Source organism: Nicotiana tomentosiformis, chromosome 1 (assembly GCF_000390325.3).
Source record: "Nicotiana tomentosiformis chromosome 1, ASM39032v3, whole genome shotgun sequence".
Classification (NCBI taxonomy): domain Eukaryota; kingdom Viridiplantae; phylum Streptophyta; class Magnoliopsida; order Solanales; family Solanaceae; genus Nicotiana; species Nicotiana tomentosiformis.
In genome coordinates, this window is record NC_090812.1 from 78679817 (window position 1) to 78707640 (window position 27824).

At 39.3% G+C, this 27824-nt stretch overlaps 2 protein-coding genes across 3 annotated transcripts; one reads left to right on the plus strand and one right to left on the minus strand.

Annotated features, from left to right (window-relative positions):
- The first annotated feature begins 14608 nt into the window (after nucleotides 1-14608).
- LOC104104313 (dirigent protein 1-like) lies at nucleotides 14609-15451 on the plus strand. The gene has a single exon (XM_009612364.4). It carries the CDS (start codon nucleotides 14686-14688, stop codon nucleotides 15250-15252), a length of 567 nt encoding a protein of 188 aa, XP_009610659.1. The 5' UTR covers nucleotides 14609-14685; the 3' UTR covers nucleotides 15253-15451.
- Nucleotides 15452-17162: 1711 nt separating this feature from the next.
- LOC104104312 (translocase of chloroplast 120, chloroplastic) lies at nucleotides 17163-24112 on the minus strand. Of its 2 annotated transcripts, none has more exons than XM_009612362.4 (3): nucleotides 23914-24112; nucleotides 18750-23046; nucleotides 17163-17578 (listed from the first exon to the last, which is right to left on the minus strand). In XM_009612362.4, exon 2 carries the CDS (start codon nucleotides 23022-23024, stop codon nucleotides 18843-18845), a length of 4182 nt encoding a protein of 1393 aa, XP_009610657.1. In that variant the 5' UTR covers nucleotides 23025-23046; nucleotides 23914-24112; the 3' UTR covers nucleotides 17163-17578; nucleotides 18750-18842. The 2 variants fall into 2 exon arrangements, with proteins under 2 accessions (XP_009610657.1, XP_070042140.1); XM_070186039.1 differs by having other exon boundaries at nucleotides 18746-23046.
- Nucleotides 24113-27824: the final 3712 nt, after the last annotated feature.

The following is a 27824-nucleotide window of genomic DNA, read 5'->3' on the forward strand; positions in this document are numbered from 1 at the left end:
AATTTTACACTACCCGATTTTTCGATCCTAACAGTGGGAAAATATATTGTGTAGGTAGGTAAAAAAAAAATTATATGTATATATATTATGTATTGACTCCCCTTAATTTTTTGGTATGTTTACTTTTATATATTTTGACAACCCTTAATAAAAATTCTAGACCCGTCACTGTCTTTAGATGTCGATCATTGGTGGTTCGGGGTATCGCCTGAGGCGGATGTAGCGTACTAGCTATGGGTTTAACTAAACCCGTAACTTTCAATGCGGAGTAAAAAAATTATATGTAAAAATTCATCAAAATTACAAAAATAGTAGATATGAACCCATAACTTTAAAACTATAATGGGTTCAATGTTAAAAATCTTAAAATTGAACACATAAGATTTAAATCCTGGATCCCCTCTAGGTATCGCCACCGCGCCACCAAAGAATCATTGGTTCAACCCTACCATTGGAGGACACTATTATTGAGTATAACGTTATAGTACAACATTGCATTAATTCTGTTTACCCGAAAAACGGATAGAATTGAATTTGTACGTAGTTCTAAGGATATGTCAAATAGCTTAATACAAATCGTAAGGATATATAGAAATATCCAATATGGATTGCAAAGAATGCGAAATAAACAAGGTTAGAAAAAAGATGATTTTTAGGACTGAGCAGGATAAATCAATTTAGGAAGCTTTTAGAAGAATAACTCTTGAATATAGGAGAATATTGTGCTTGAAATTATAATGTAAGCCAAAAATAAACTGTCTTTTACAGAAATGTAGCCATCCTTTTTATAGTGGAGGATCCTACTTTTAGATATAATTAAAAATACATAGTGGGAGACCCATGGTAATTTAGCCTTTCCATAATTTCTGTTAGGATTCTCTCCTCTAGTGGGTTTGCAACGGCTCTTGTCTGTGAGCTCGATATTGACTCGCGTTTCTGGTCTTGACTCGAGCTCTCGATCTAGACTCGAGCTCGATTCTGACTCGGATCCCTATATTGGTTCGGGGTCAGTTTGGTCGGTCTCTGAATCATAAGCTCGATAACTTTACTTTGCATCATAGTTCGACTTGGATTCGAGCTCGACGTTGATCGGTCATTCGGGCTCGAAGATCGGTGACCTAACTTCGGACCTCAACCTGATACTGTGAAGAAGTTTCTCTGATCCAACGTATTACCATTTAAACTAGTTCGTACGAAGGACTAACCGGTGTTTACCGTATACAAATAGTCCCTTCGTTTCTTGAGAAGGATGTAGCAAGAAACGACATGATTTCACAACGGCTCGATCAGATATAAGTTGATGTTCACATTAGGCTCGATCATGACGCACGTGATAGTTGTGGTCGGTTTAGTTTTTCAAGGCATTTAATGCATGTCAGACGGTGGACGGCCACCGTTGATATTGAACCGCCATTTCTTCAATCTATAAATAGCCCTTCCTTTCACCATTTATCATTTTTACGTCTTGAATCTTCCAAATTTTCTAAGTTCCTTTTCGTCTCTTCTGAGTTCATTCATAGATCTGTGGTTCCTTTCTGCAAAATTCTTCTTAAAACCATCAAATCTTTATCACCTTCTCTAAATCCCAAGACGGTGAAGACATCAAAAACAGTCCCCCAAAAAGAAAAAGCTTCTTCTTCCCAATCCGCCGCCGACAAAACACCGGTGGATCCATGGCCTGAGGAGTGCATTCCGGCGGCGTGTGTTCTTACTTCCAATTTCGAACTCGATAAAGGTTCGCCGGTTCCCGGCTGATGTGAGCCTGTATCAAGATATATTTATTCGATAACCCGGGGGTATATCGAGCAGATAAAAAAAGATTGTAACTGGGGGAACAAAGAAGTGGTAGTACTGTCTCCCGAAGAGGACATTACTACTCACGTGAAAGAGTTTTTAAGTGTGTACACTTACCCTTTCACGTTAGGTACCCTCGATCCTGTTATCATAGATTTTTGTCGTAAATACCTAATAACCCTAGGCCAGATTCATCCTTTTTTTTGGCGGATCGTTATTTTGATCTGATAATTTGTGAACAAAATTGAGGGGATGCCTTTCACCCTCGATCATCTCATCCGATTATACCGTTCTCGCTTTTTTTGAGGAGGGTTAATAAAACTTCAGCATCGAGCTACCAAGGCTATGTTCTCGAGCATAGACGAGGACAGGGATCGAGGCTGGATGGGTAGATTCGTCCGAGTAAGGACTTCGGACCTAATTCCGACTGAGAAGATGCCTTTTCCCGAGGAGTGGAACATGAAGTGTAAGTGTAATTCTATTGTTATCTCCTACTATTTTGCCTTTTTATTTCTTTTCTCACTGATATCCTCCTTTTTTGTGATGCAGCAGTTCCCTGGATGCCCGGCGCAATTCCCGATCTCAAGAACTGGGTACGGGATCTGGCTTCGACCTCCACATACGCCGAGCGCTCATGGCGTGACTTGTCAAAGGGCCGATGGGAGGCCAAGAATCACGGTAAGCCCCTTTCTCGTATTTTTTGGTAGTTTGAACGAGATGCTTTCCATATACTTTTAATAAATTTTTCCGTAGGTAGGTGTGGGCAAAGATGCGGTTTTGAGGCCCCCGTCCGTCGAGGAAGAGGCTTCGGCCTCTGTCCCAAAATCGGTGAAGGAAAATAAGAGGAAAATGGTCTCCATTCCCAAAGATCCAAAATCGAAGAAGAGGACGGCTCGTAAGCCGAAGACGAATACCATTCCTTTGACTGTAGAATCAGTTCTGCGTCTAAGGGATGAAGACAAAGAAGAAGAAGAAAATGACGGGTCCGCGCTGGCGGTCTGAAAGAAGAAAAGCACGGATGCCCCAAAGGCGGCTGAATCGATGGTGATTTATAAGGCTCCGCCTCGGACCGAGGAGATATCGGAGGAAGGTTCAGGTAAGGTTCCCGAGTCATTAGAGATCGGGGATGCTTCATACCGAAGTCAACAAACGGTGGTTATATCGGAAGGGGCCGGTCTCGAAGCTCTCCGAACTGAAGAGAACGCCCCAAGCGAGTCACCTGGAGCAATAGTAATCGGGGATTCGCCCACTCTCCCTGCCTTTTTCGGAGGGGCTATTCGGGAAGCCCAAGCTTTGGGGGCCCTTGAGATGAGCTGGTCTCACGAAAGGGAGGACCCTTTTCGTGATCTGTTTATGGCGGTCGAGGACGCTGCATGCCCAAGTGATGTGTCGGGCTTTCTCTGTGAAGCGCAGCTAGCTCTGAATCGAGTAAGATCTTAACTTCTCTTTATTTTTTATGTTTTGCTATTCTTTCCTAACTTCTTTCCTATTTCTTTGCAGACCGTGGTGGTTCATCGAGAAGCGAGTTCTCGACTTCGAGCTGAGCTGCATTGGTTCGAGACTGATCTTCAACGGGTCACGGAGGAGAGGAACTCTCTAAAAATCCTCTTAGGGCAAAGGGGAGAGGAAATAAAAGATCTCCAAGCTAAGTTGGCCAAGGCTCACCAAGATCAGACCGATCTGTCTGAGCAGGTAATGATATTTTTAAAAGCCTATGGGCTTGATACTGGAACGATGGCTAATTTTTCGGTCTCAAAGCTGCAGTAGAAAATTAAGATGATCAGGAAACTCCGTGAGGAGGTCGATGAGATACAAGCGGAGTCCTTGAAGTGGAAAGATGGTATGGACCGCTTTACTGTAGAGAAAGAGGCTGCTCGAGCCCAATTATCATTGGTTGAAAACCTGCTTCAAAGTAAGAAGAATAGAGGAGCTCGAGGTTCGGTTGGCTTCTGAACTTGCTAAGGCCGAATCTGATGCCGAAAAATCAAAGGCCGATGCAGATGCATTCGTGGCCGTTTATCGGGCTAATGCTGAAGCTGCTCAGATACAATCAAGAGAGCCAGCCGAGATTACCAACACTCGAGCACATTGGGTTGCTCAGCTTGCTAAGTGCCGATCTCGGAGGGAAAACCTTGAGGAGATCCATGCTCGAGGTTTTGACCTTACTGAAGAGATAAAAAGGGCTAAAGAGCTCGAAGTCGATGCTGAAGCCTTGGTTTCTGATGACGACGATGATGATGATGACGATGGTGGGAGAAAAAATGGGTACGAGAGCGGGGAGGAACTCGATGGAGAGGAGACCGCCCCCGGGGACAACCAAGAAACTTAGTCCCTTAGTTTCTATTTCGGATGTTGCAAACAATCATGTAAATAATCTTGTAAATATATACAAATATCTTTTCTTTTCCCGCCTTGCCTCTGTTTTATTTTTTATCTTATGAGGATTTCATTTTATTCATGCCTTATGAATATTTTCATAAGGCCTTAGGGAATTCGATCGAATTCGAACTTTGTAGCCTTTATAGCTGAGTGAGCATTTTTGAACTCGAAGTAATGTAGCCCGTAGGCTTAATGATTGAGCGAGCGATTTCTCGAACTCAAGATAAGAGTAGCCCGTAGGCTTAGTAGTCGAGTGAGTGTTTGCTCGAACTCGAAGTAATGTAGCCCGTAGGCTTAATAGTCGAGTGAGTGATTTCGAACTCGAAGTAATGTAGCTTGTAGGCTTAGTAGTCGAGTGAGTGCTTGCTCGAACTCGAAGTAATGTAGCCCGTAGGCTTAATAGTCGAGTGAGTGATTTCGAACTCAAAGTAATGTAGCCCGTAGGATTAATAGTTGAGTGAATGATTTCGAACTCGAAGTAATGTAGCCCGTAGGCTTAATGATTGAGTGAGTAATTTCTCGAACTCAAGATAAGAGTAGCCCGTAGGCTTAATAGTCGAGTGAGTGCTTGCTCGAACTCGAGTCGGTGTAGCCCTTGGGCTTCGTTGATTTTCGGTTGGCAGTCCCCTTGACAGTCCCGATTTAAGGGGTAGTGGTCAACCCTTAAACCTTTTTGGATAATAAATATTGAAATAGAGGAATTTTTTCTTGAATATAAGATGTGGGTAAAGAAGAAAGTTTTTGTTGTAAGTCATTATACATGTGTTCATGTTTTGTGTCAGGGCTCGGGCCAACTACATAAGCATGGTTCGTTTTGACCATTTGGCTCTTACAATTTTTCCTATCGGAACCCTATTGTTATGAAGTAACTTTCTTGCATCGAACTTGATATGTTTGAGGGGTGCCCCCCCCCCCCAGTATTCGAGGTTGATTGTAAAGAGGCCTCAGATACTTTTGAATTGTTCTAAGTTAGCACGATCAATGGTTGCCTCATTAAAAACCTTGCCGAAAAACCCATTTGGGATAAACCGGTCTAAGGGAAAAAAAATGCAACGCGTGCTTTCAGACCTAGGGCTTTATGTTGAATGATCCATCCTTGTTCCTGATCGAACTCCTGCAAGGGTTAGTTTTGAAATATAAACGAACATGGGAGGGTCGTACTTTAGTAGTAGTATCATTTTAGGTGCGACACATTCCAATTGCTTGATAGTTGCTTGCCGTTTATAATGTCGAGCTTGTACGATCCTTTTCCGACGTTTTTAAGAACCTGATACGGTCCTTCCCAGTTCGGTCCTAGTTTTCCTTCGTTTGGATTTCTGGTACTGAGGGTGACTTTCCTTAGCACTAAGTTCCTGAGTTTAAAATGGCGAAGCTTGGTTCTTCGATTATAGTATCTTTCGATTTGCTGCTTTTGGGCGGCTAATTGGACAAGAGTAGCTTCTCGTTTTTCATCCGATAATTCGAGGCTAGTGTTCATAGCCTCGTAATTTGACTTTTCTGTTGTATATCGAAACCTGGCACTGGGTTCCCCGACTTCGACTGGAATCAAGGCTTCAGAGCCATATACTAAGGAAAACGAGATTTCCCTCGTACTAGATTTTGATGTTGTTCGATATGCCCAAAGAACTTCGGGTAGGATTTCTCTCAATTTTCCCTTAGCGTCGTTCAACCTCTTCTTTAGGTTTTGAATGATAGTTTTGTTCGTTGATTCGTCCTGTCCATTCCCACTGGGGTGATACGGTGTTGATAATATCCTTTTTATTTTGTGGTCTTCGAGGAATTTTGTCACTTTGCTGCCGACAAAACTATTTCCTATTGTCACACACTATTTCGGCGGGTATCTCGAATCGACATACGATATGATCCCAGATAAAGTCTATAACCTCTTTCTCTCTTACTTTCACGAATGCCTGTGCTTCAACCCATTTAGAGAAATAGTCAGTCATAAATAAAATGAACTTAGCTTTACCTGGGACCGATGGCAGAGGGCCGACGATATCCATTCCCCATTTCATGAATGGCCATGGGGATAGGACTGAGTGAAGTTGTTCTCCGGGATGATGGATCATTGGTGCAAACCTTTGACATTTGTCACATTTCCGAACAAACTCCTTTGCATATTTGTCCATATCGATCCAATAGTACCCTGGCCTGATTATTTTTTGGACTAATGATTCAGCACCGGAGTGATTTCCACAAGTGCCCTCGTGCACCTCACATAGGACGTAGTCGGTGTCTCCTGGACCTAAGCATACTGCCAAAGGTCCATCGAATGTCCTTCGGTATAATGTTCCATCTGCAGTTAATGTGAATCGAGCAGCTTTGGTTCGTAGGGCCCTCGAATTTTTAGGGTCCGATAGAAGCTTTCCATTCTTTAAGTATTCAATATACTTATTCCTCCAATCCCAGGTTAAGCTTGTAGAATTTATCTCAGCATGACCTTCTTCGATTACGGATCTCGAGAGTTGAACGACAGTCCCCCAGCTTATCTCGCCTTTCTCGACCGATGATCCCAAATTTGCAAGTGCATCGACCTCACTGCTTTGTTCTCGTGGAATATGCTGTAAAGTCCATTCTTTGAAATGGTGCAAAGTGACCTGCAATTTGTCCAAATACCTTTGCATTCTATCTTCTCGAACTTCCAATGTTTTATTTACTTGATTTACCACCATCAAAGAATCACACTTGGCTTCAATGACTTCTGCTCCCAAGCTTTTAGCTAGCTCGAGACCTGTAATCATGGCCTCATACTCGGCCCCGTTGTTAGTCAACCTAGTAGTTTTGATAGATTGCCTAATAGTGTTACCCGTGGGTGGCTTTAAAACGATGCCTAGCCCGGACCCTTTCATGTTCGAAGCCCCATCCATAAAAAGGGTCCATATCCCTAATGACGTACCCGATTTCAATAAGAGTTCTTTTTCAACTTCGGGTATGAGGGTCGGCGTGAAATCGGCCACGAAGTCTGCTAAAATTTGAGACTTGATGGCCATACTAGGTTGATATTCGATGTCGTACCCACTGAGTTCGACGACCCATTTAGCCAATCGGCCTGATAGTTCGGGATTATGCAAAACATTACGGAGTGGGTAAGTGGTCAACACGCATATGGGGTGACATTGAAAGTACGGTCTTAACTTTTTAGAGGCGCTTATCAGTGCAAGTGCCAATTTTTCTAAGTGTGGATATCTAGTTTCTGCTTCTCCTAAGGTTCGACTTACATAATAAACGGGAAATTGCGTACCCTGCTCTTCTCGAACTAGGACACCACTTACCGCGATTTTCGATACTGCCAAGTACAGGCAAAGTTTTTCGTTTGTTTTTGGAGTATGAAACAGTGTTGGGCTCGATAGATATCGTTTTAATCCCTCTAATGCCTGTTGGCATTTCAGGGTCCAAGCGAAATCGTTCTTCTTTTTTAGTAGATAGAAAAATTTGTGGCTCCGATCTGACGACCTTGAAATGAATTGGCCTAAGGCAGCAATCCGCCCCGTTAGCCTCTGCACAGCTTTTACACTGTCCATGATGGTGATGTCTTCGATGGCCTTGATTTTATTGGGGTTAATCTCGATTCCCTGATTTGATACTATGAAGCCGAGGAACTTGCCCGAACCGATCCCGAAAGCACATTTCTCGGGTTTGAGCTTCATGTTGTATTTCCTTAAAATCTCGAATGTTTCCTGCAGATAAGTCAAATGGTTCTCTACGCGCAGGGACTTAACTAACATGTCATCAATATAAACTTTCATTGATTTACTTATTTGTTCCTCGAACATTTTATTTACTAGGCATTGGTAAGTAGCTCCTGCATTTTTTAGCCCGAAGGGCATCACATTATAACAATATGTTCCATACTTGGTGACAAATGAAGTCTTTTCCTGGTCTTCTGGGTTCATTTGGATTTGATTATACCCGGAATAGGCATCGAGAAAAGTAAGGACCTCGTGGCCGGCCATGGCATCGATCATGCGATCGATGTTAGGCAGTGGAAAAGAATCTTTGGGGCATGCCTTGTTTAAATCCTTGTAATCTACACACATTCTAAGTTTGTTCCCTTTTTTAGGGACTACAACTACATTGGCTAGCCATTCGGGATATTTTACCTCCCGAATGGACCCTATTTTGAGAAGTTTAGTTACCTCGTCCTTTATGAATGCTTGTTTTACCTCGGACTAGGGTCTTCTTTTTTGCTTTACCGGTGTGAACTTAGGGTCCAGGATTAGCCGATGCATCGTTATATCCGGTGGGATCCCTGTTATACCTAAATGGGACCAAGCAAAACAGTCTATGTTATCGATAAGAAATTGAATAAACCTTTTCCTGAGTTCGGGGGTTAATCCCATTTCCAGGTATACCTTTCGTTCGGGCAAATGTTCGATTAGTACGACTTGCTCCAATTCTTCAATCGTTGATTGGGTAGCGTCGGAATCATCGGGAACCACGAAGGATCGAGGGATCCTTTGATCATCATCTACCTCGATCTTTTGATTTTCTGGTTGGGTTAAAGCTAATGTCTATAATTGCTATTTGGCATCTTGTTCCCCTTTTGAGTTTGATCCTTTTGTTGACGAGGGTGAGGGTATCGGAATTGCTTCTTCGACGGCAAACATTTCCCTCGTGGTCGGTTGTTCTTCGTACACTATTTTGACTCCCCCCGATGTTGGGAATTTAAGAACCTGGTGTAGGGTCGAAGGTACAACTCTCATGTTGTGGATCCATGGCCTCCTAAAAAGGGCGTTGTACTTTATGTCACCTTCGATTACGTGGAATTTCGTTTCTTGGATGGTTCCGGCCACTTTTATCGGCATAATTATCTCGCCTTTGGTGGTTTCACATGCCATATTGAATCCGTTTAGAACCAGGGTTGCGGGTACGACCTGGTCCTGTAGACCAAGCTGTTCTACAACCTTCGATCTAATGATGTTGGCCGAGCTACCTAGATCAATTAACACACGCTTAACTTTAGTTTTATTCATAAGTACGGATATTACTAGTGCATCGTTATGAGGTTGTATGACTCCTTCTGTATCATCATCATTGAAGGACAAAGTTCCAATGGGTGCGTAATCCTGAGTTCGAGATCGATTTTCTCTCATAATCGATGTCTTAGTGTGTTTAAGCACCGGCCCTTGAGGGGTATCGACGCCGCTGATGATCATGTGGATGATGTGCTGTGGTTCTTCTTGTTCGTTTTGCTTGCTGAAATCCTTGTTTTGTAAATGGTTCTTCGCCCTGTGGCTTAAAAATTCTCGAAGGTGCCCTTTATTGAATAACTGGGCTACCTCCTCTCTTGGTTGCCTGCAATCTTCCGTTATGTGGTCATGGGTATTATGATACCCATACATTTGATTGGGATTCCTTCGGACTGGATCGATCTACATGGGTCGAGGCCATTTAGTGTCTTTGATGCGTCCGATAGCCGTCACGATGGCGGATGCATCAACGCTGAAGTTATACTCCGATAGTCGAGGTGCTTCCTTAGATCTAGTAGGCTTGTCGAACCCACTTCTGTTTATCATCCCCCAAGACCCTTGACCTCGATCACTTCTTTTGTTGCTTTGTCGGGGTTACGTCTCGACTCATTGATTCTGTGATTTTCGTTATACGGTCGGTATCGATCCCTGATCGGACCTTGTTCTCAATTGATACCCCTTCGAGCAGCGGGCTCAGACCCCAACTGATCATCTTCGACTCTAATTTTTGATTGGTACCGATTGTGTACGTCGGCCCAAATGATAGTTGGGTACTCGATCAGGTTATGCTTCAACCGTCGTGAAGCCGTCGAACTTCGTTCGTTCAAACCTTAAGTAAAAGCCTGAACAACCCAATCGTCAGTGACTGGAGGTAGATCCATTCGTTCCATTTGAAAACGAGACACGAACTCCCTTAGCATCTCGTTATCCCTTTGTCTTACTTTAAATAGGTCTGACTTCCTGGTGTCGATTTTTATGGCCCCGGCGTGTGCTTTTACGAAGGAATCCGCAAGCATAGCAAAAGAATCGATAGAATTAGATGACAAATTATGATACCATATCATTGCTCCTTTTGACAGGGTTTCACCGAATTTCTTCAGTAATACGGATTTGATCTCATCATCCTCTAGATCGTTCCCTTTGATGGCACATGTGTATGAGGTGACATATTCGTTGGGGTCGGTAGTTCCGTTATATTTAGGAATCTCGGACATGCGAAACTTCTTTGGGATCGGTTTAGGAGCCGCGCTTGGGGTGGAAGGTTTTTGTATGAATTTTTTGGAATCTAAGCCCTTCAATATTAGTGGTGCCCCCGGGATCTGATCAACCCTGGAGTTATATGTTTCCACTTTTTTGTCGTTTGCTTCGATCCTTCTTTCTCCCGATTCTATTCGCTTGGTTAGTTCTTCGAACATCTTAGCAATTTCGGGATTAGTCCCCGACTCCTACTCGTTTGATTTTACTATAGCTGGTTCCGTTATAGGAGTGATTTCTCGGGGTTGACTGGGCTCCGGTCTACTTGGTATTTGGGTTTGACTCTGCAACTGAACTATTGCTGCCTGTTGAGCTTGCAACATTTCAAAAATCATACGCAAGCTGATGTCGTTTTCCTCGACATTATGGGTATCTCGAGCTGCAGATCGAGTGCCACCATGAATGCTATTTTCAGGATCAGAATATAGGTTTGCCTCAATGGCCACATGCAAATTGATGTCTATCGGTACTTCGATTCGAGCTCCAACGGCGTTGACAAGTGGTCTTTCGGTACTGGGTGTCAAGTTGTTGTTCTCATCTTGAAGACCAGCTTCGTTGTCAATAGGTAAGGCAATTTGATTGATAGTTGGTCGTTGCTAATCCGAAATCCAAAAGCGCAAAACGGTATGTTTTTGCAGATTCGTATCAAATAACCACTGTTATTCTTAGCCCCACGGTGGGCGCCAAATTGTTTACCCGAAAAACGAATATAGTTGAATTTGTACGTAGTTCTAAGGATATGTCAAATAGCTTAATACAAATCGTAAGGATAGATAGAAATATCCAATATGGATTGCAAAGAATGCGAAATAAACAAGGTTAGAAAAAAGATGATTTTTAGGACTGAGCGGGATAAATCAATTTAGGAAGCTTTTAGAAGAATAACTCTTGAATATAGGAGAATATGGTGCTTGAAATAACAATGTAAGCCAAAAATAAACTGTCTTTTACAGAAATGTAGTCATCCTCTTTATAGTGGAGGATCCTACTTTTAGATATAATTAAAAATACATAGTGGGAGACCCATGATAATTTAGCTTTTCTATAATTTCTGCAAAGATTCTCTCCTCTAGTGGGTTTGCAATGGCTCTTGTCTGTGAGCTCGATATTGACTAGAGTTTCTAGTCTTGACTCGAGCTCTCGATCTTGACTCGAACTCGATTCTGACTCGGATCCCTGTATTGATTCGGGGTCAGTGTTGGTCAGTCTCTGAATCATAAGCTCGATAACTTTACTTTGCATCATAGTTCGACTTGGATTCGAGCTTGATAATAATATCGAGATCGACGTTGATCGGTCCTTCGGGCTCGAAGCTCGGTGACCTGACTTCGGACCTCAACCTGATACTGTGAAGACGCTTCTCCGATCCAACGTATTACCATTTAAACCAGTTCGTACGAAGGACTAACCGGTTTTTACCGTATACAAATTCTATTCAAATTTTGTTCTTCGTTTTCGTTCAAATACTGTTGTTTTATTTTTCCAGGCCAAACATTTTGTATGTTCTTCAAATGGGTGTGCGATAACTAGTACCATAAGGTTCCAGAAAACATTCCACTTTGTGTAAGCGATAAAAACTTCTGTAAAAAGTTGGAAAATTGAAACTAAAGTTTTCTTTTTCCTTCTGAAGACAGAATATTGAGCGAATGTCAACTATTTGAATGCAACTTCTGACTAAGTCAACTATTTGGATGTAATGGGAAGAAGAAAAAAACTATTTGGATGCAACTTTCGGACAGGGTGTGTGAACTGTGAAGCGCGAATATATTTCGAAATTCTCATCGCCGATCGATTTCATATTCAAGATTACTACAGTTTATGCTAAACACTACTTATATTAACTACCGATAATTAAAAAATTAGAGTAGTATTTAAGTAAATATAATCCTTGCAAATGATACTAATATTTAAGCATCTCAAAAGATAAATCTAATAGAATTTACCGTTGAGCTATCAATTCCATGATTGTCGAACTACAAATTATTTTTACATGCTCTGAAATCGAGCCCACCACACATTTGCTTGGATGTTCTAAAATCTGATTTAAGTATTTTCGATTTTTCATTATAAAATTTGAAGTTACATATATATGTTGTCTTTTTGCCTTTTATGGCATAATATAACTAAGTCGCGCAGGGCGGCCTAATGTTTAAGCAAGACAAGCAATTGCTTGAAACCTCACATATATGTAGGATTCAAATTCTCTACTTTAATAAATAGGTGTATATGATAAAAAAAATTTTAAAGTACAATTTTCGTGAAAAAAGAAAATATGAGACCTCATAGATAAATTGGGAATAGGAATAGTTACTTTTGGGATTCGCCCCTACATAAATTATTAATAAATTTGCATCTCAAAAAATTAGAAAAATAAATTTCAAATAAAATTTTACTAAATAATTATTTTTAATACCAAAAAAATTTAAGACTCTTCGTTGAAGTTTGACTTTAGACCCCAAATATTATTGAGTTCCCCGTCGCGTGGTATGATAATAAATAAAGTGAATGATTGAGTATTGAAAGTAGGTTATTTGTCATTAATCTAAAGTGTAAGCAGCTGGAGCATTATTTTAGTATTTTAAGTAAAGAATTATTAATAATTTTGTATCTCAAAAAATTAAAAAAATAAATTTTAAATAAAATTTTACTAAATAATTATTTTTAATACCAAAAAAACTTAGCTCCTCGTTAAAGTTTGACTTTAGGCTTAAATATTATTGAGTTCTCGGGTCGCGTGGTATGACAATAAATAAAGTGAATGATTGAGTACTAAAATTAGGTTAGTTGTCACTAATCTAAAGTGTAAGCAGCTGGAGAATTATTTTAGTATTTTAAGTGAAGATATTATTTTGTTGACCTAGCTTTTCTTTTTTCTTTTTTCTTTTTTCTTTTTTTGGGTGAGGAGGGGGTCCAACTAGGGGCGGAGCTAGCATATTGGTTGCGGTTTGGCCGAACCCAGTACCTTTGATCCAAATTTTATATTTGTCTTAATAAATTCATTAAATATATAGAATTATTAATCTAGAACTCAGTAACTTAAAAAAACTAGAATTCTGAACTCATAAGTTTTAAATCCTGGTTCCGCCTATGCGTTCAACCAGTGTTTTAAAAGGCATTTTCTGGGCGAGGCGTACCAAAAACGCCCCGGGGAGATGGTGTGGGGCGAAAGTCTCAAGAGGCATATGCCCAGCAATTCGGGGCGTATGCCCGGGCGTTCGGGGCGTAGGCCCAGGGTGTTTGAGGCGAGTTTTTTTAGTGAGGCGTAAGCCCCAGAGATTTTTTCAAATTAAAACAAAATTTGTTGAATAAATCCTTCATATAATACCCAAAATTTTAAAATTCATCTTGGTAATTACTCAAAAGTTTTAAAAAGGAACTGAAATGTATTAGATTTAAAAGTCAAGACCTTTTTTATTGATTGAAGCCCCAATTCATGGTCTTTCCCAATTCTTTATCTTGTCCGCTAGTCTGCTAATATCTCCCAAAAGCAACGAATATTCAATTTTTTTACAAATACAAAGAGAACTCCATTCTCTTTTCATAGGAGCAAGTTCAAAGTTCAAATTGAAGGTTAGTCATCATTTTTGTTCGTCCATGTAGAAAACTTTATTTTTTTTTGACTCAAGTTACTTGAGTTTCTAAGTAACGTATAATAGATTGTTTTGACTATTTTTTTGTGGGGATGCGCGCGCGCGCACACACACATATATATATATAGTTTTCTTCATTTTTATGCAATTTTACTTGTTTATAAATATTTACTGTAATTATATTATTTTATAAAATATTAAAAATTAAATACCTATGAGGCTTACGCCTCGTGCCTCGGGGCTTACGCCTCGCCTTACACCCACGCCTTTTAAAACACTGCGTCCAACACCCTAGTCATGATGATAAACATAATGCTAATAATTTAAACAAATTGCTAAGACATAATTAACAGAGTCATATCTCTGGTCTCAAATGAGAGCACGTTAGATTTACACTCAGTATGGTCAGCTGGAATTGTTTATCATACCACCTTCTTCTTTCTTTCATATATTTAGCTAAACGATAGTATATAATATGGGCCTATTAATCAGAAGTCAGAACATCCTTTTGGAATACTAAAAGTCTACGGCTATTGTTGAGACTAGAATGTGGAAGCCACGAGCCCAACAACTTGCTTAAACAAATAAAATATAACATGAGAAAAAAAGAACGAACCCGCGTTATAACTAATCTCTATATATCTTCTTTCTTTCATCCAATCCTAAAAAATTCTATTTTCTGCAGAAACAAGAAAGAAATGGAGAAGCAAATGGCCATTCGCCTTATAAGCTTGTCAATACTAGTAATAGCGACAGCAGCAGCCATAGATAAAAGCCCAAAAGCAGTGGAAAAATGGTTCAAAAATCTTCCTTACGCAAAGCAAAAGACTACAAAATTCCATTTCTACTTCCACGAAATTTTCGCAGGAGATAACGAAACAGCTCCTGTTATTGCACAAGCCAACATCACGGCCCAGTCACCCACATTCTTCGGCATGGTTAGAATGTTTGACAACCCATTAACTATTGGTCCAGAGCCCAATTCTAGGAAAGTGGGCCGAGCCCAGGGAATTCATGGGGCCACATCAATGACTGAAATAGCTCTGTTTTTCGACTTCAACTTTGTGTTCACTACCGGACCTTATAATGGTAGTACTCTGAGTGTGGTTGGTCGAGTTGCTGAATCGCAGGAATACAGAGAGTTGCCAATTATTGGTGGATCTGGAATTTTTAGGCTTGCTCAAGGTGTTGCTACTGCTAAGACTTATTTCTCTAACAATACAACTGTTATTGTTGAGTATAATATCATTGTACGTCATTACTGATTCTTTGCTGTTACAAAAAATATATGTTTCTTAAGTTTTAGATCTCACATTTCTTACAAAAAATGTTGGGATAGCGACTGTGATGTTATTGTTTTATTTTGATGTATGTAAAAGTCAATTCACTGAATTAGGATAGATGATGAACGATCTAAATCACCAGCTATATATGTATATACATATATTAATATCTGTTTGTTTATTGAATGCGTAATAATAAAATGTTTACTGGTGTTAATTAAAACTGTTCTTAATTGTTTCGTAACCAATACGTGATGCTGCAGTGGATTCGACAACACAAAAGAGAACTACGCACCTCTGAAAATATATGTGTTTCTATCATTCTTTTTTATACAGCAGAATTATCGAAAATTTAGACTAGTCAATACATCAAAATTTGTCATACGCAACATTAGACTAGTCAATACATCAATATTTGACATGCACCAACATACTCTTTCTTGCTTCATTCATAATCATTTAATGCTCATCTCTAGAAAATTATCTTAAACCGTTTATGTTAACGGCAAAGGTCCAAATATACCCTTGTACTTTCGAAAATGGTTTAACAATACCCCTCGTTATACCATTGGGTTATTTATACCCCTGCAGTTATACTATGGGTTCAAATATACCCTTCATTTAAACGGAGGGACACGTGTCATCGTCCGGTTAACCAATTCTAAATATCTCCTAATTAATTAAAAAGACACATTACCTATTTTTTTTCAGTTTTTACAAAAAACCTGCTTTTAAAAAAAGCTAAAAACTATTTTCTAAAACAATGTTTCTGTAAAAACTGAAAAAAAAAAAAAACTAAAAAGCAATTTTCTTAAGGAATTAAAAACTGGAAAAAACTGAATTTTTTTTTAACTAAAAACTGAAAGAAAAAAAAAAGAAAATATTTATTTTTTCAGTTTTTACAAAAACATTGATTTAGAAAATTGCTTTTCAATATTTTTTTTAGTTTTTACAAAAAAAATTACTTTAGAAATTATTTTTCAGTTTTTTTTAAAGCAATATTTTTCTAAAAAACGGAAAAAAAATATTTTAAATTTTTTCAGTTTTTAAAACATTCAGTTTTTACAAAAACATTGCTTTAGAAAATTACTTTTCAATTTTTTTTTCAGTTTTTATAAAAACATTATTTTAGAAAATATTTTTCAGTTTTTTTTAAAGCAGTTTTTTGGTAAAAACTGGAAAAAAAATATTTTTGTTTTTTTTTTGTTTTTAGTAAAAAAATTTTTTTATTTTTTTCCAGTTTTTACAAAAAAAATATTTATTTTAGAAAATTACTTTTCGGGTATGGGTAATGAGTCTTTTTAATTAATTAGGAGATATTTAGAATTGACCAAAAGAACGATGATACATATCCTTCCGTTTAAATGAGGGGTATATTTAAACCCAAAGTATGACTGCGAGGTATAAATAACCCAATACTATAACGAGAGGTATTTTTAAACCATTTTCGAAAGTACATAAATATATTTGACCCTTTGCCGTTATGTTAATCATCTATTTTGATAGAATTACATATGTTCCTAGGCTCGATTCTCCTTCCATCACTATGCACCTTGAACTCCCCGACTCACGAGGCTACAATATAAAAATCAATTAATCTACTAATAAAAAACCACAATGTATTATTAAAAATAATTCAACTCCATCAAGTAGCACATGGCTCGCAACTGAAAACAATAGGACACGATGAATATATCAAAAGCAATTAATCACTTCACTATCACTTCCAATCCGAGAAAAGATAAGAGAATGGCAGAAGGCCATTTGATGGCTACAAATAGACAGCAGATGATCATTCTGCTTTGGATCTTCCACTTGGCTTTGTATGTTACTATTATTAATAGAATAAAAGCACAAGCATCCATCCGACTGAGCTAAATAAACTCCAATCATTAAAATCTCACAATAAATCTCAAGACTAGAAACTACTTAACCAGCAAGGAAGTGCAGACCAAATACAAAAATGCAGTTCAATGTAGCCCGGGAAAAGAGCATACCGGAACAGCTCATCAGGGGCATAACAGCAGCCCCCATTTACAATAGCTAAACTCAATTTGCTATACCATTAACCCATTTTTCATTATCTATTTAGAAACTTAACCAGCTAAACGTTTCCCAATCAAGTTTACAAGAACATTCAATCTCAGTTTCATGATAATAACCAAAATTGAAATTTGAACAGGGGGGTTGGCTAAACTCTCTTCTTAGGCTACAACCGAATGCTTTCAGATGATATTGGACAAACATTTTTCCTCATGAAGCTCGATAACGCATCTCCTCTCTCTCTCGTCTCAAGAAAACAATGTGTCTGCACATTAATTAGTTTATATCAGCATAGGAAGTCATCAACATAGAACTGACAAGCCACTTCACCAACATGGAATCAAAATAAACAGCTAAAGCTGAAATGAGGCAGGCATTGAATCTCAGATATTAATCAAAAGCATAGCAACATTTTCCCGTCAATAACAAACTTCATATAAATCCCATCCGGCTCCTACTTCAAGTAGATCACGTTCAGTTGTCTAATTCTTCAGCGTTACTATATGGACTTGCGCTTGTTCAATTTAAAGTAAGTTCTTTGCATACTTTGCAGGACCCACAAGAACTTATACCCATTCCACAGCCGTTTGACACGGGTATATCTTAAGCAAAATGAAGAGTCTACATTACAAGGTATAAGACAGGAAGTTCTACAATCAAATCTGCAAGGTACTAGTTTTAACCACAATAGGCAAGGTTTTAGGCAAGTGACAAACTTAAATATCGACTTCACCATTCTCCAACATAGAGTAAGACATTGAGTAAATATTTGGACAGCGGTAGAATTAATCAAACATCAACCAGAGGTTCCTCGTCGGGGAAGAAAAGTGTATTCAGACAGACCAAAAAACACACACTTTTAACCTTTAGTGTGCATTCTTTCTATCAACATCAATGCACACCAGAGGTTACTGATTTGACAGTTGGAATTTTGAAGCAGCGTAACGGATCACATCATGCATCTTATGGGAACAGAATAGGATAAAGGTTTTTCCTCTTTATCCACCTTATAACTTTCTGTCTTATAAACTGTTCCCGGCACCATCATCTTGATGCACACAAGTTCTTTTACCAAAGTTTATAAACATAAAATGATTCATACTAACCGTGAAGTGCAACTATAAGGTAAATATACATATGCAATGCGAGTATAAAGACTAGAGATGTAGTTTATCAATGGTGAAACTGAAAAAGCAAGAGCTACAGCAGATCCAAGTTGAGAAACAGTGCAATCAGATGGAATAAATAACCCAAAAGCTACTGAAATATGAATGCAGTTCACAACATGGAAGAAATAATTGCAAAACAAAAAGAGCATCTTTTTCCCCATAAAAAAGGTTCAAAATCTCCAGAAAATGCTCACCAGAACAGCAACCAATAAAGTCCATGAATATTATGGCTGAGAAAGAAACCATGAAAAAAAAGGACATACTCACGTTCAGTGATGCCGATCAGCTGATGGCCACTATAGAAGTGATTTGCGGATTACTGAATGGCAGTATGGTGCAGTGGCCTTATTTTCATCATCATCAAAATTGCACTGGTTGAGAGAAGCTAAGCAGCTTTTGGACAAGTGGAATTAAGCTTACCAAGGCAATCTGAAGCTGTTCTGAACTGTTCAAACGAATACTAACTTGTCCAGACCCCTTATTGTTAATGTTGACACGGCCAATCAAGTTTGTGTGTCGTCCAATAGGTATCTGTGTTTGTGAATTGCATCCGATAGCAAGATCTCCATGCCAGTCCATAACCGAGAGCCCCAAAGTTGAGAGGAAACGACCAAGAGGATGATCTTTGTCTCGCAACGTCGCTTCCAAACTACCACCATAAGCAACATCACCACGGCCAAACATGGCACCCCCAGACACAACCAATAGTCCCCGTCTATTAAAAGCCAATTTGTCCTCAACTTTCACCCCACCTGTCATGACATCACCTAAGAGAGTTACTGAAAGACCAGCTGTCGCCTTATTCTTCCTATAATTGCAGAATCTGGTCTCACTGCGAAGAGTATAAGCAAGGTCTTTACCGACTGACTGCATATCAAAACCTACAGAAGTAGCTTTTCCATCCCCATGCTTCACTGAACTTGCAATTTCCATTTGAAGATTGGTGTCCTTTTTGTCCTTCGAAACCTGACTGGACAAAGATATAGGGATCTTGTCTTTGACAACAAACAATCTTTCTACATTGATGCCCTCATAACCAACATCATGGTCCCAACCATTAGGTTCTAGGACAGGCCTCACAAGCCACTGATTAGAAGAATCGAGATATCGATATCTATGAGTTGGATTATCAGAATCAAATGACGCTGGTAACGCCAAGTCTGGCATGGGTACTGGCACTGATGCTGCACCGCTAGTCTCCTCATCTACATTTTCACTGGGATCAGTTGGTGGTAAACTTTCAGCTGCAGCTTGCATTTTCTTCATCATCTTCCGCCTCTTCCTCTCTTCCTTCAACTGCTTTTTCATAAAAAGCTTTTCCCTGTATTCCAGCTCATCATTGTATGCCTTCCTCTGGTCTTTGGACAACTTTGCCAGCTGAGCTTTGGTCAAGCGTTTGAAAGGTGGCAGCTGATCATATTCTGATTCATCTTCTGAGTCTGAAGACTCATCCAGATCATCATCCAAGGTCTCATCGTCATCACCAAATTGATCCGCTGGTAGTTTAACCTGTGGCCTTGACTGTAGAAGGGATGACAGCAAGAAAGGTAAAGGAGGAGATCTCGTTCTAGTGGCATAAGGCCGGCCTGGTGGGCTATCTTGTAATTTAAGCAATGTGTTTGCTTCAGCCAATATTTTTGACGCAAACGACAGAAGTAACAAGTGAGGCTTCCAAACCTGTCCATTTGGCAACACTCTTTGTCCAGCCCTATTTGTCCTGCATGCTGAGTGATTCTCAACTAGCGAAACAGGATTCATAAGGCGCATATCTCCGGCAGCCTGACGTATTGCTTGTTGGACAACATGAGACCGCTGAGTTACAAACATGTCATAGCTCGTTACAGTACCATTGGGGCCTTCAGGTGGAGCAGATGCAGCATGCGTCAGAACAACTATGGCATTAAACCATATTGATGGTCCAAAGATTTCGGTAATTGTCCTCAACAACGGCATATCACCATAATCTCTGCTCTGCATATCCAATCTGTCAAGATACAGAACAATATCTGGGGGTGTCTTATTAATAAATCGTTTCACAGAATGAAGGATCTTCTCATTCTGGCGCTGGTCTGACCAGGAAGGCAGAAGCCCAGGAGTATCAATTACTCGAACCTTGATTCCCTGCACAGTCCCAACAACATCCTGAACCTTTTTTGTCCCTAACTGAAAAGCATCAGTGTCAAACTTAACTTCATCAAATATCGAATTTATGGTTGCACTTTTACCGACACCTGTTTTCCCAAGAACCATTATTGTGCAAGAGAAGTCCAAGGGTTCTTGTCCAGCTGCCTCAAGTTGCTCAGCCATAGCACTTGCACGATCAAAACTAAAAGCAGCAACACGACCTCCACTTCTCCCCCGCAGCTGTTCAGCCAACCCCAATCTGTACAAGACTTGGGCAACAACCACATTATGTGGAGTCTGCCCAAGCCTATGAGCTAGACGCAAAAACTTTACTCTTATCATCTGGAGCTTCTCACGTGTCTCATCATATTCATCAGCCTCTCCATTTGTGGATTCTTCAACAAGCTGGTTTTGTGCAGGAGATGCTGTTCCATTTACACGAGGCTGCTGGACTGCTCGAGTAGCAGGTTCCAATAGCGGGGCAGCACGACCAAGGCCAGCAGGTCGAGCAGGTGCGCGTATCCGAGTTGCAGGTGCACCAGAAGATGATGGGAGCTCCGTTGCAGATCTAACTTCTGGTTCCTTCACAACAACTTTATCGACTCCAACGCCTGCATCAACTACTGGAGGTTGAGAAACCTCGGAGACCTTCTCATGATTGTTGGACATCAACACTTCTGATGATTCAGACATTTCATCCGGCATAGTGGTTCTATCCATTACTGAATCTCCGGTATGCTTTTCAAAAGCTGGAGTGCCAGAAACAGAAACATTTTTCTGCTTGTTTATCTTGTCATTCATATTCCCTGGTCCAGTAGCAGGCGACTCGTTTAATTCCAGCCTTTGATGATCAGTAGCATCACCGTTCTGAATATCCTTTTGTTCCGCCATGTACTCGTGAGCTGTTGGTTCTGGGCTAGTTGATTCTTTGTCTCTCAATTCTGCCTTTAAGGGGGAGCTTTCTCCTTGCAGAGCAGAAGCAGTAACATTGCCTGGACTGTCGATCTGCTGTTTATCCTTACTACTACCATTAACTGGTTCTGGACTAGCCACGGCTTTTTCCCCATCTATTTGTTCGTCATCCTTACTGTTAACTGGTTCTATACTACGTACTGCTTTTTCTCCATCTATCTGCAGCTCTTCATCCTTATTACTACCATTAACTTGTTCCGGACTAGGCACTGTTCTTTCTATATCCATATGCTCTTCATCCACATAACTACCATTAATTTGTTCTGGACTAGGCACTACTTCTTTGAGTTCATCACTTGGGTTCAAGCTTTCTCCAAGATGACCATTTGTGGAAGCATCATTATGGGAAGTATCTTTCAGCTCTTCATCCTTAACATCAGAATTCACAGGTTTTACAAGAAGAGAATGCACTCCTTCCCGTTCAATATTTTTTTCATCATTCAGTACGGAGCCAGAACTAACTGAAACATTGTTGTGGACGTCAGCAGTGTCCTGATGCCCAGCAGGCTGAACAGCAGATGTTTCGATCACATCAACATTCTTTTCATCACGCAGCAAAGCATCTTTGTACGAATGAACCTGGTTCTGAAGATCCACTTTTGCCTCGTTAGCATCCTGGGTATCCAATTTTCCAAGAACATCAGGGTTTGTTTCCTCTGCATCATCATGAGTTTGAGCCTCTCCCAAGTTCACATGATTGGAAACTCCATTCTCAGATTTCTTAACTGGTTCAGCTGACTTATCTTTCTTTTCATCCCAATTTACTGAAATTTCAGTTTCTACAGCAGCACCCAGATCTGAAACCTCAGCCACCTCATCTTTACCCTTGCCTACTATGTTATTCTGCTCAACCACTTCTTTTTCATTATTTGCAGATATCTCATCATCACTTTGCTTCTCAACTGAAGGATCCTCGTTACAGTTAGCTTCTGACTTCTGATTCGACTCATCATCAGCATGTAGTATCTCGTGTGAAGCTTCAACTGCTTCTTCAAAGTTCTCAAAATCATCCCTTGAATCAGAGTTCCCCTTTGCAGCTATTTCATCAGCACTTTGCTTCTCAACTGAAGGCTCCTCGTTCCATTTAGCTTCTGACTTCTGATTAGACTCATCATCAGCATGCTGTATCTCATGCGAAGCTTCAACTGCTTCCTCAAAGTTGTCAGCATCATCCCTTGAATCAGAATTCCCGCCGTCCTCCAAAGAACAGTTAACATTCCCAGACTTGCCATCATTTCTGCCCTCACTGACAACTCCATCCTCAACACCAACACCAGGAGTCTCTGGCTCTATTGCCTCCTCAAACACTTCATCCCCTTCCGATTCCTTCGATACATCTGGCCTCACAGCTGCCTTATCCTCCGCCTGCACTTCCATAATCTCATCTACGACACCGTTCCTCTCCCCTATCCCAGCCTTGCCAAATACTTCCTCCCCATTTTCCATCACATATAAACCTCAACGAAACCTAGATTCACATAACAAAATCAACAACAAACACAAACAAATCAAGAAGAAATTAGTATCAGACAAAAAACAACAGAAAAAGAATGCTAGCACTCAAAAGGCGCACATTTTCAATTCCGACCCATAAGCAATACAAATCAAAACCAACAAAGAACAACGCAAGCCAATCATGAATATATTTGCAGTAAACAAAAATCAAAGGCAAAAAAATCCTACAACCCAAAAGACTACATTATTTATTGGTACTTATAAGGAAATAAAAATAGATTAAACCCCAGAAACCCAATTACAACAACAACAAATCCAGTATAGTCCCACAAGTGGGGTTTGGGGAGGGTAGATAGTACGGAGACCTTAACCCTACAGTGAACGTAGAGAGGCTATTTCCAGTAGACCTCGGCACGAGGCCAAAAACCCAATTAACTAAAGTAAAATCACAATAGAGCTGAGAATATCCATTAAAATCATCAGGAAACAAAATCAAGGCAAAAAAAACCAGGCACCCAAAGGACTCCACATTATCAATTCGGACCCATAAAGCAATAGAAAGGAATTAAAACGCAGAAACCTAATTAACCACAGTGAAATGAGATCTTAATATAGCTTAGAATACACATAAGAGAACTCCTTTTTTCCGCAATTAAAAATCAGCAGCAAACAAAAGCCGAGGAAAATGAAAACCCTAGCACCCAAAAAAGACTACATGATCTATTCGGACACATAAAACACAGAAACTCAATTAACTATAGTAAAATCAGATCATGCATAAATTTAGAACCTTTTTTCCAAGAACTAAAAAACACAGTAAAAACTTATAACAATCAGTAACAAAAACAGTAAAAGTGACCAAAAGAAGAGAGAAAATTACCAGGCTATGTCGGTGATGAGAAGAAAAAGGGTATGGCTAATAGATATAGCAGAAAAAGAGAAGATCTTTCTAATTGTGCCTCAGTTTGTGGAGAGGCGAAAAAAGGGAAAAGCAGAGAGAGCAGTAGGAAAGAGTAGGTGAAATTGAGAGAGAGGATAAGAGGGGTTTATCGACGGATTTGAGGGTTTGAGATCCAACGGTGATGATGAGATCCAGCCTCGGTTTTATCGTGCCAAATATCACCCTCTTTATCACGTGTTCCTAATCGTACTAATATAGCCTGTTTGGCCAATTTTTATTTTATTTTTGGCCAAAAGTGCTTGCATTTGGCCAAAAATTGAGGTGTTTGGTCAAATTTTTAAAAAAAAATACTTTTGAGGAGAAGTAGAAGCAGATTTTGAGAAGTAGAAAAATGTAGCTTCTCTCCAAAAGTACTTTTTTGAGAAATATTTTTGAGAAAAATACACTTAGAATCAGTTTTCAAAAGTTTGGCCAAACACTAATTACTGCTCAAAAGTGATTTTCAAATTAATTAGTCAAACACAAACTGATTGTCACTAAAAGTACTTTTTTGAAAAGCACTTTTGAAAAAAGTACTTCTCAAAATAAGCAGATTTTAGAAGCTTGCCAAACACGCTATAACTCATCTTTTGATTAATTTTTAAGCAACTTTGAAGTTGTCTTTTTTGTGCGATGATGAATTTAGGATTTAAATTTTATAAAATTGAGTTCAATATTCAAGATCTAAATTTTATAGATTTAAGTTGACAATTTTGCCATATTACATTTACTTACTTAGATTGAAATTTATGATTTAATTTATTTAGTGAATTGTTTAACTATAAGATCTGAGTATTAACTCACAGTTTGTTTTCTAACTACGCCTCTGAACTAGTGTAGGCTTCCAATTCTGGCAGAATATTTTTTATTTCTAGTATTTGAACTCGAAATGACTAATTAAGGTTGAGCACATTCCTTGGTGGACGAAGATTTATATATTATTTTTTTACGTTGGAATATTCATTAGATATTTTTCTGTTTATATTATGATGAATTCAATAAGTTTTATCAGTTTATATTCTTCTGACCCCTTAGAAAGAAGAAAGGACTTTCTCAGATTACTGGAGAACTTTTTCCTTATTTTTCATATTTAATGAAGAATCATATTCGTTTTCTCTTCTCATTGAAGAAGTAAGGAAATATTTATTTATTTCGACATTATTACTGGATGTTCTCTAAAATGATCATGTAATCACGGTTTTTTTCCATCTCTCCGAACTTCCACTAGAATCATTCCTCAAACTAGAAGAAAATTTTTTATACAGCCAAGGTCAATATAATTTACTAATATTTTCCACTTACTACGTTAGTCAAACGACTACATTTTCATCGTTTTAGATGGAATATTTGCAATAAAATGGAAAGTAAAAGAATTGTGAAATGACTTAACATCCTTCTTAAGGGTGAAAAGGTCCATCCCCCTCCCCTCCCCCTCCCCCTCCCCCTCCCCCTCCTTTATATTCTTTTGGGGAAAAAATCAAGAAGAAGAACAAGAAATAGACAAAGAGAAAGAGAACACGTATCTTCTGTCTTTTAGAGTGATGTAATCTAAATATCAAATTGAGTCCAAATGAATACCTAACCATCAATGATTTGATGGAGGGATCATATCCCTCTAACCTTAATAGATGTTTCAGATTCAAGCTTTTAACCATAAAAATAATTCTCATAGAAAATACTTTTCTTTTTAATATGCCTTACTTGGCACAATATAGATTAATCTGAGTACCAATACGGTATCGAACACCAAATGGGACATCTTAAAAAGCCAAATACCTAACCATTTGGTTCCATTCAATTGCTTTTAACAGCTAACATGTACTCGAGTTCGAAAAAATAGCTTAGGCTCAATTTTAAATTTTATATTGAATATAGCTTAGACTCAACAGGAACATTCGAGCACTAATCGTAATTTAAGTAGTTCCAACTAACAATAGCGCCTTTGTTAAGATAATTAGCTCAAACTAACAATATGAAAAAATAAGAGTTAGAGAGAGAAAGGCAGGAGAGATTCTTATTTCTTCCATGTATTTAAGTGTGTACAATGTGATGCCCAAACACCTCTATTTATAGAATGATATTAAGGTAATGCAAAGGGATGTCACGAACATGGTATTAACTATTGAAATCATGGGGAAAGATCATAAAGGAGGTTATGGGGGTGTGGAAGTTACAACCATAATGGTGTATAGGTCGAAATCTACCATGGAACATTTATGCAAGGAAGTATTGAGAGAAGAATCAGTCGAGGTCGATCAGGAAATGGCGAATCTTGGGGTCAGGACGCTTACAATGGTCGAGTACGAGATCCGCGGAAAGAGTTGTAACGGCTAGTTTTTAGAATAGAATAATAGAGGGAATATTCTGAAGAATATTCTCTGCACATGTACTATTAGGATTTACTAGGGATATGTCTAATATAAGGAGAACAAAAGATAAGGAAAAGAGATATGTAATATTGATAAGAACAGATTTCGGAAAAAGATTCTCTCTCTCGCAAAGATACAAACATTACTTTTTCATCAAGATTCTTATTGGTATTATTCCATACTTTTCCATCAGATCCGAGAATAGTTCGAACATTCTAGGATTTATCTGTCACTCATCATTGTTAGGAGGAACAATCATCGAGTTCATTCTTCATTGGGTGAATCACTCCTCCTATTTACTTAAATGTCATTTATTGTCAGTTACTCCTCCATTATTGCTCATATTTTTTGGAATATTTAATGCTTGTTATTGTCAATCTCCTACTAAATCTGTCTCACATTATCCACACTTTCAAGATCCGCATTTAGAGATATTATCATTAATTAGGTTTAACCTTTCATTATATAAATACAATAGTTTAACCGAAAGTTATACTTTTTGGTCAAATAATTTGGTGCCATCTGTAGGGATTTCCTAGTTAAATTTTTAGTTTCCTCTATATCTATAGCTAACACGGATCGCTAACGTAAAAAAGAAGAAGGGAGAAAGCAAGAACAAGATCCCCTTTCTTTGTATGCACTGATCTAACATGGCAGGTAACAAAGAAGAAAGAACGAGAATAATGAGTGATCTTCCAACCAACCTCATGAATATCATCAATGAGAGCTCTAAAGCAGTGGACGAGGACGCAACGCCCAATGCCTCCCCCAGGCGAAGTGGGTCACCCCTCCTCACTGTAGTATCACAAAATCTCTTGGTAAGGGAGCCTCCACATCCGCGGCGGAGGAGACGCCACCATCAGTAAAAAAAAATTCCTTGAGGCTTGGCTAGCTGACACGCTAACCAGCGTCCTCCATTAGCTCGTTGGGGACACGGCTACAGAAAACGCGAGGACTTGCGTTATACCACCAGCGAACGAGCAGTATGATCAAATTCCTCCTCCTCCAACGACAGGTATTACTCACAATGTCGTTAATAGTACAGGTGATGACACTTTAGCAGCTATCCTGAAAATGATGGATGAAATGAAGAATGAGAACAAAGCACTTCGGGACCAAATGAGAGAATACCAAGAAAGGGTCGATAGATACCGGGCACCCCTAAGCTCTTGCCGAAGAGAGATGCCGGCCGATTCATCAAGCAGTCGTATAGTGATGACATCGCCCCATATGCTGTACCAAAGACCTTTAAAATGACGCCCTATCTAAATATATACGATGGCACAACCGACCCCGAAGACCATATGACTCACTATGTCACCGCCGTAAAAGGCAATGATCTCGCCAAGGAACAAGTATCTTCCATTTTGTTAAAAAAAATTGGTGAAACCCTCACGGGAGGAGCGTTAACATGGTATTCACAATTGCCTGCGCGTTCCATTAAAAACTTCGAAGAAATGGCCGACAAGTTCGTAACGGCCC

Coding starts and splice junctions, on each gene's coding strand:
- LOC104104312 (XM_009612362.4), bottom strand. CDS start 23,024: ATGGAAAATGGGGAGGAAGTATTTGGCAAGGCTGGGATAGGGGAGAGG.
- LOC104104313 (XM_009612364.4), top strand. CDS start 14,686: ATGGAGAAGCAAATGGCCATTCGCCTTATAAGCTTGTCAATACTAGTA.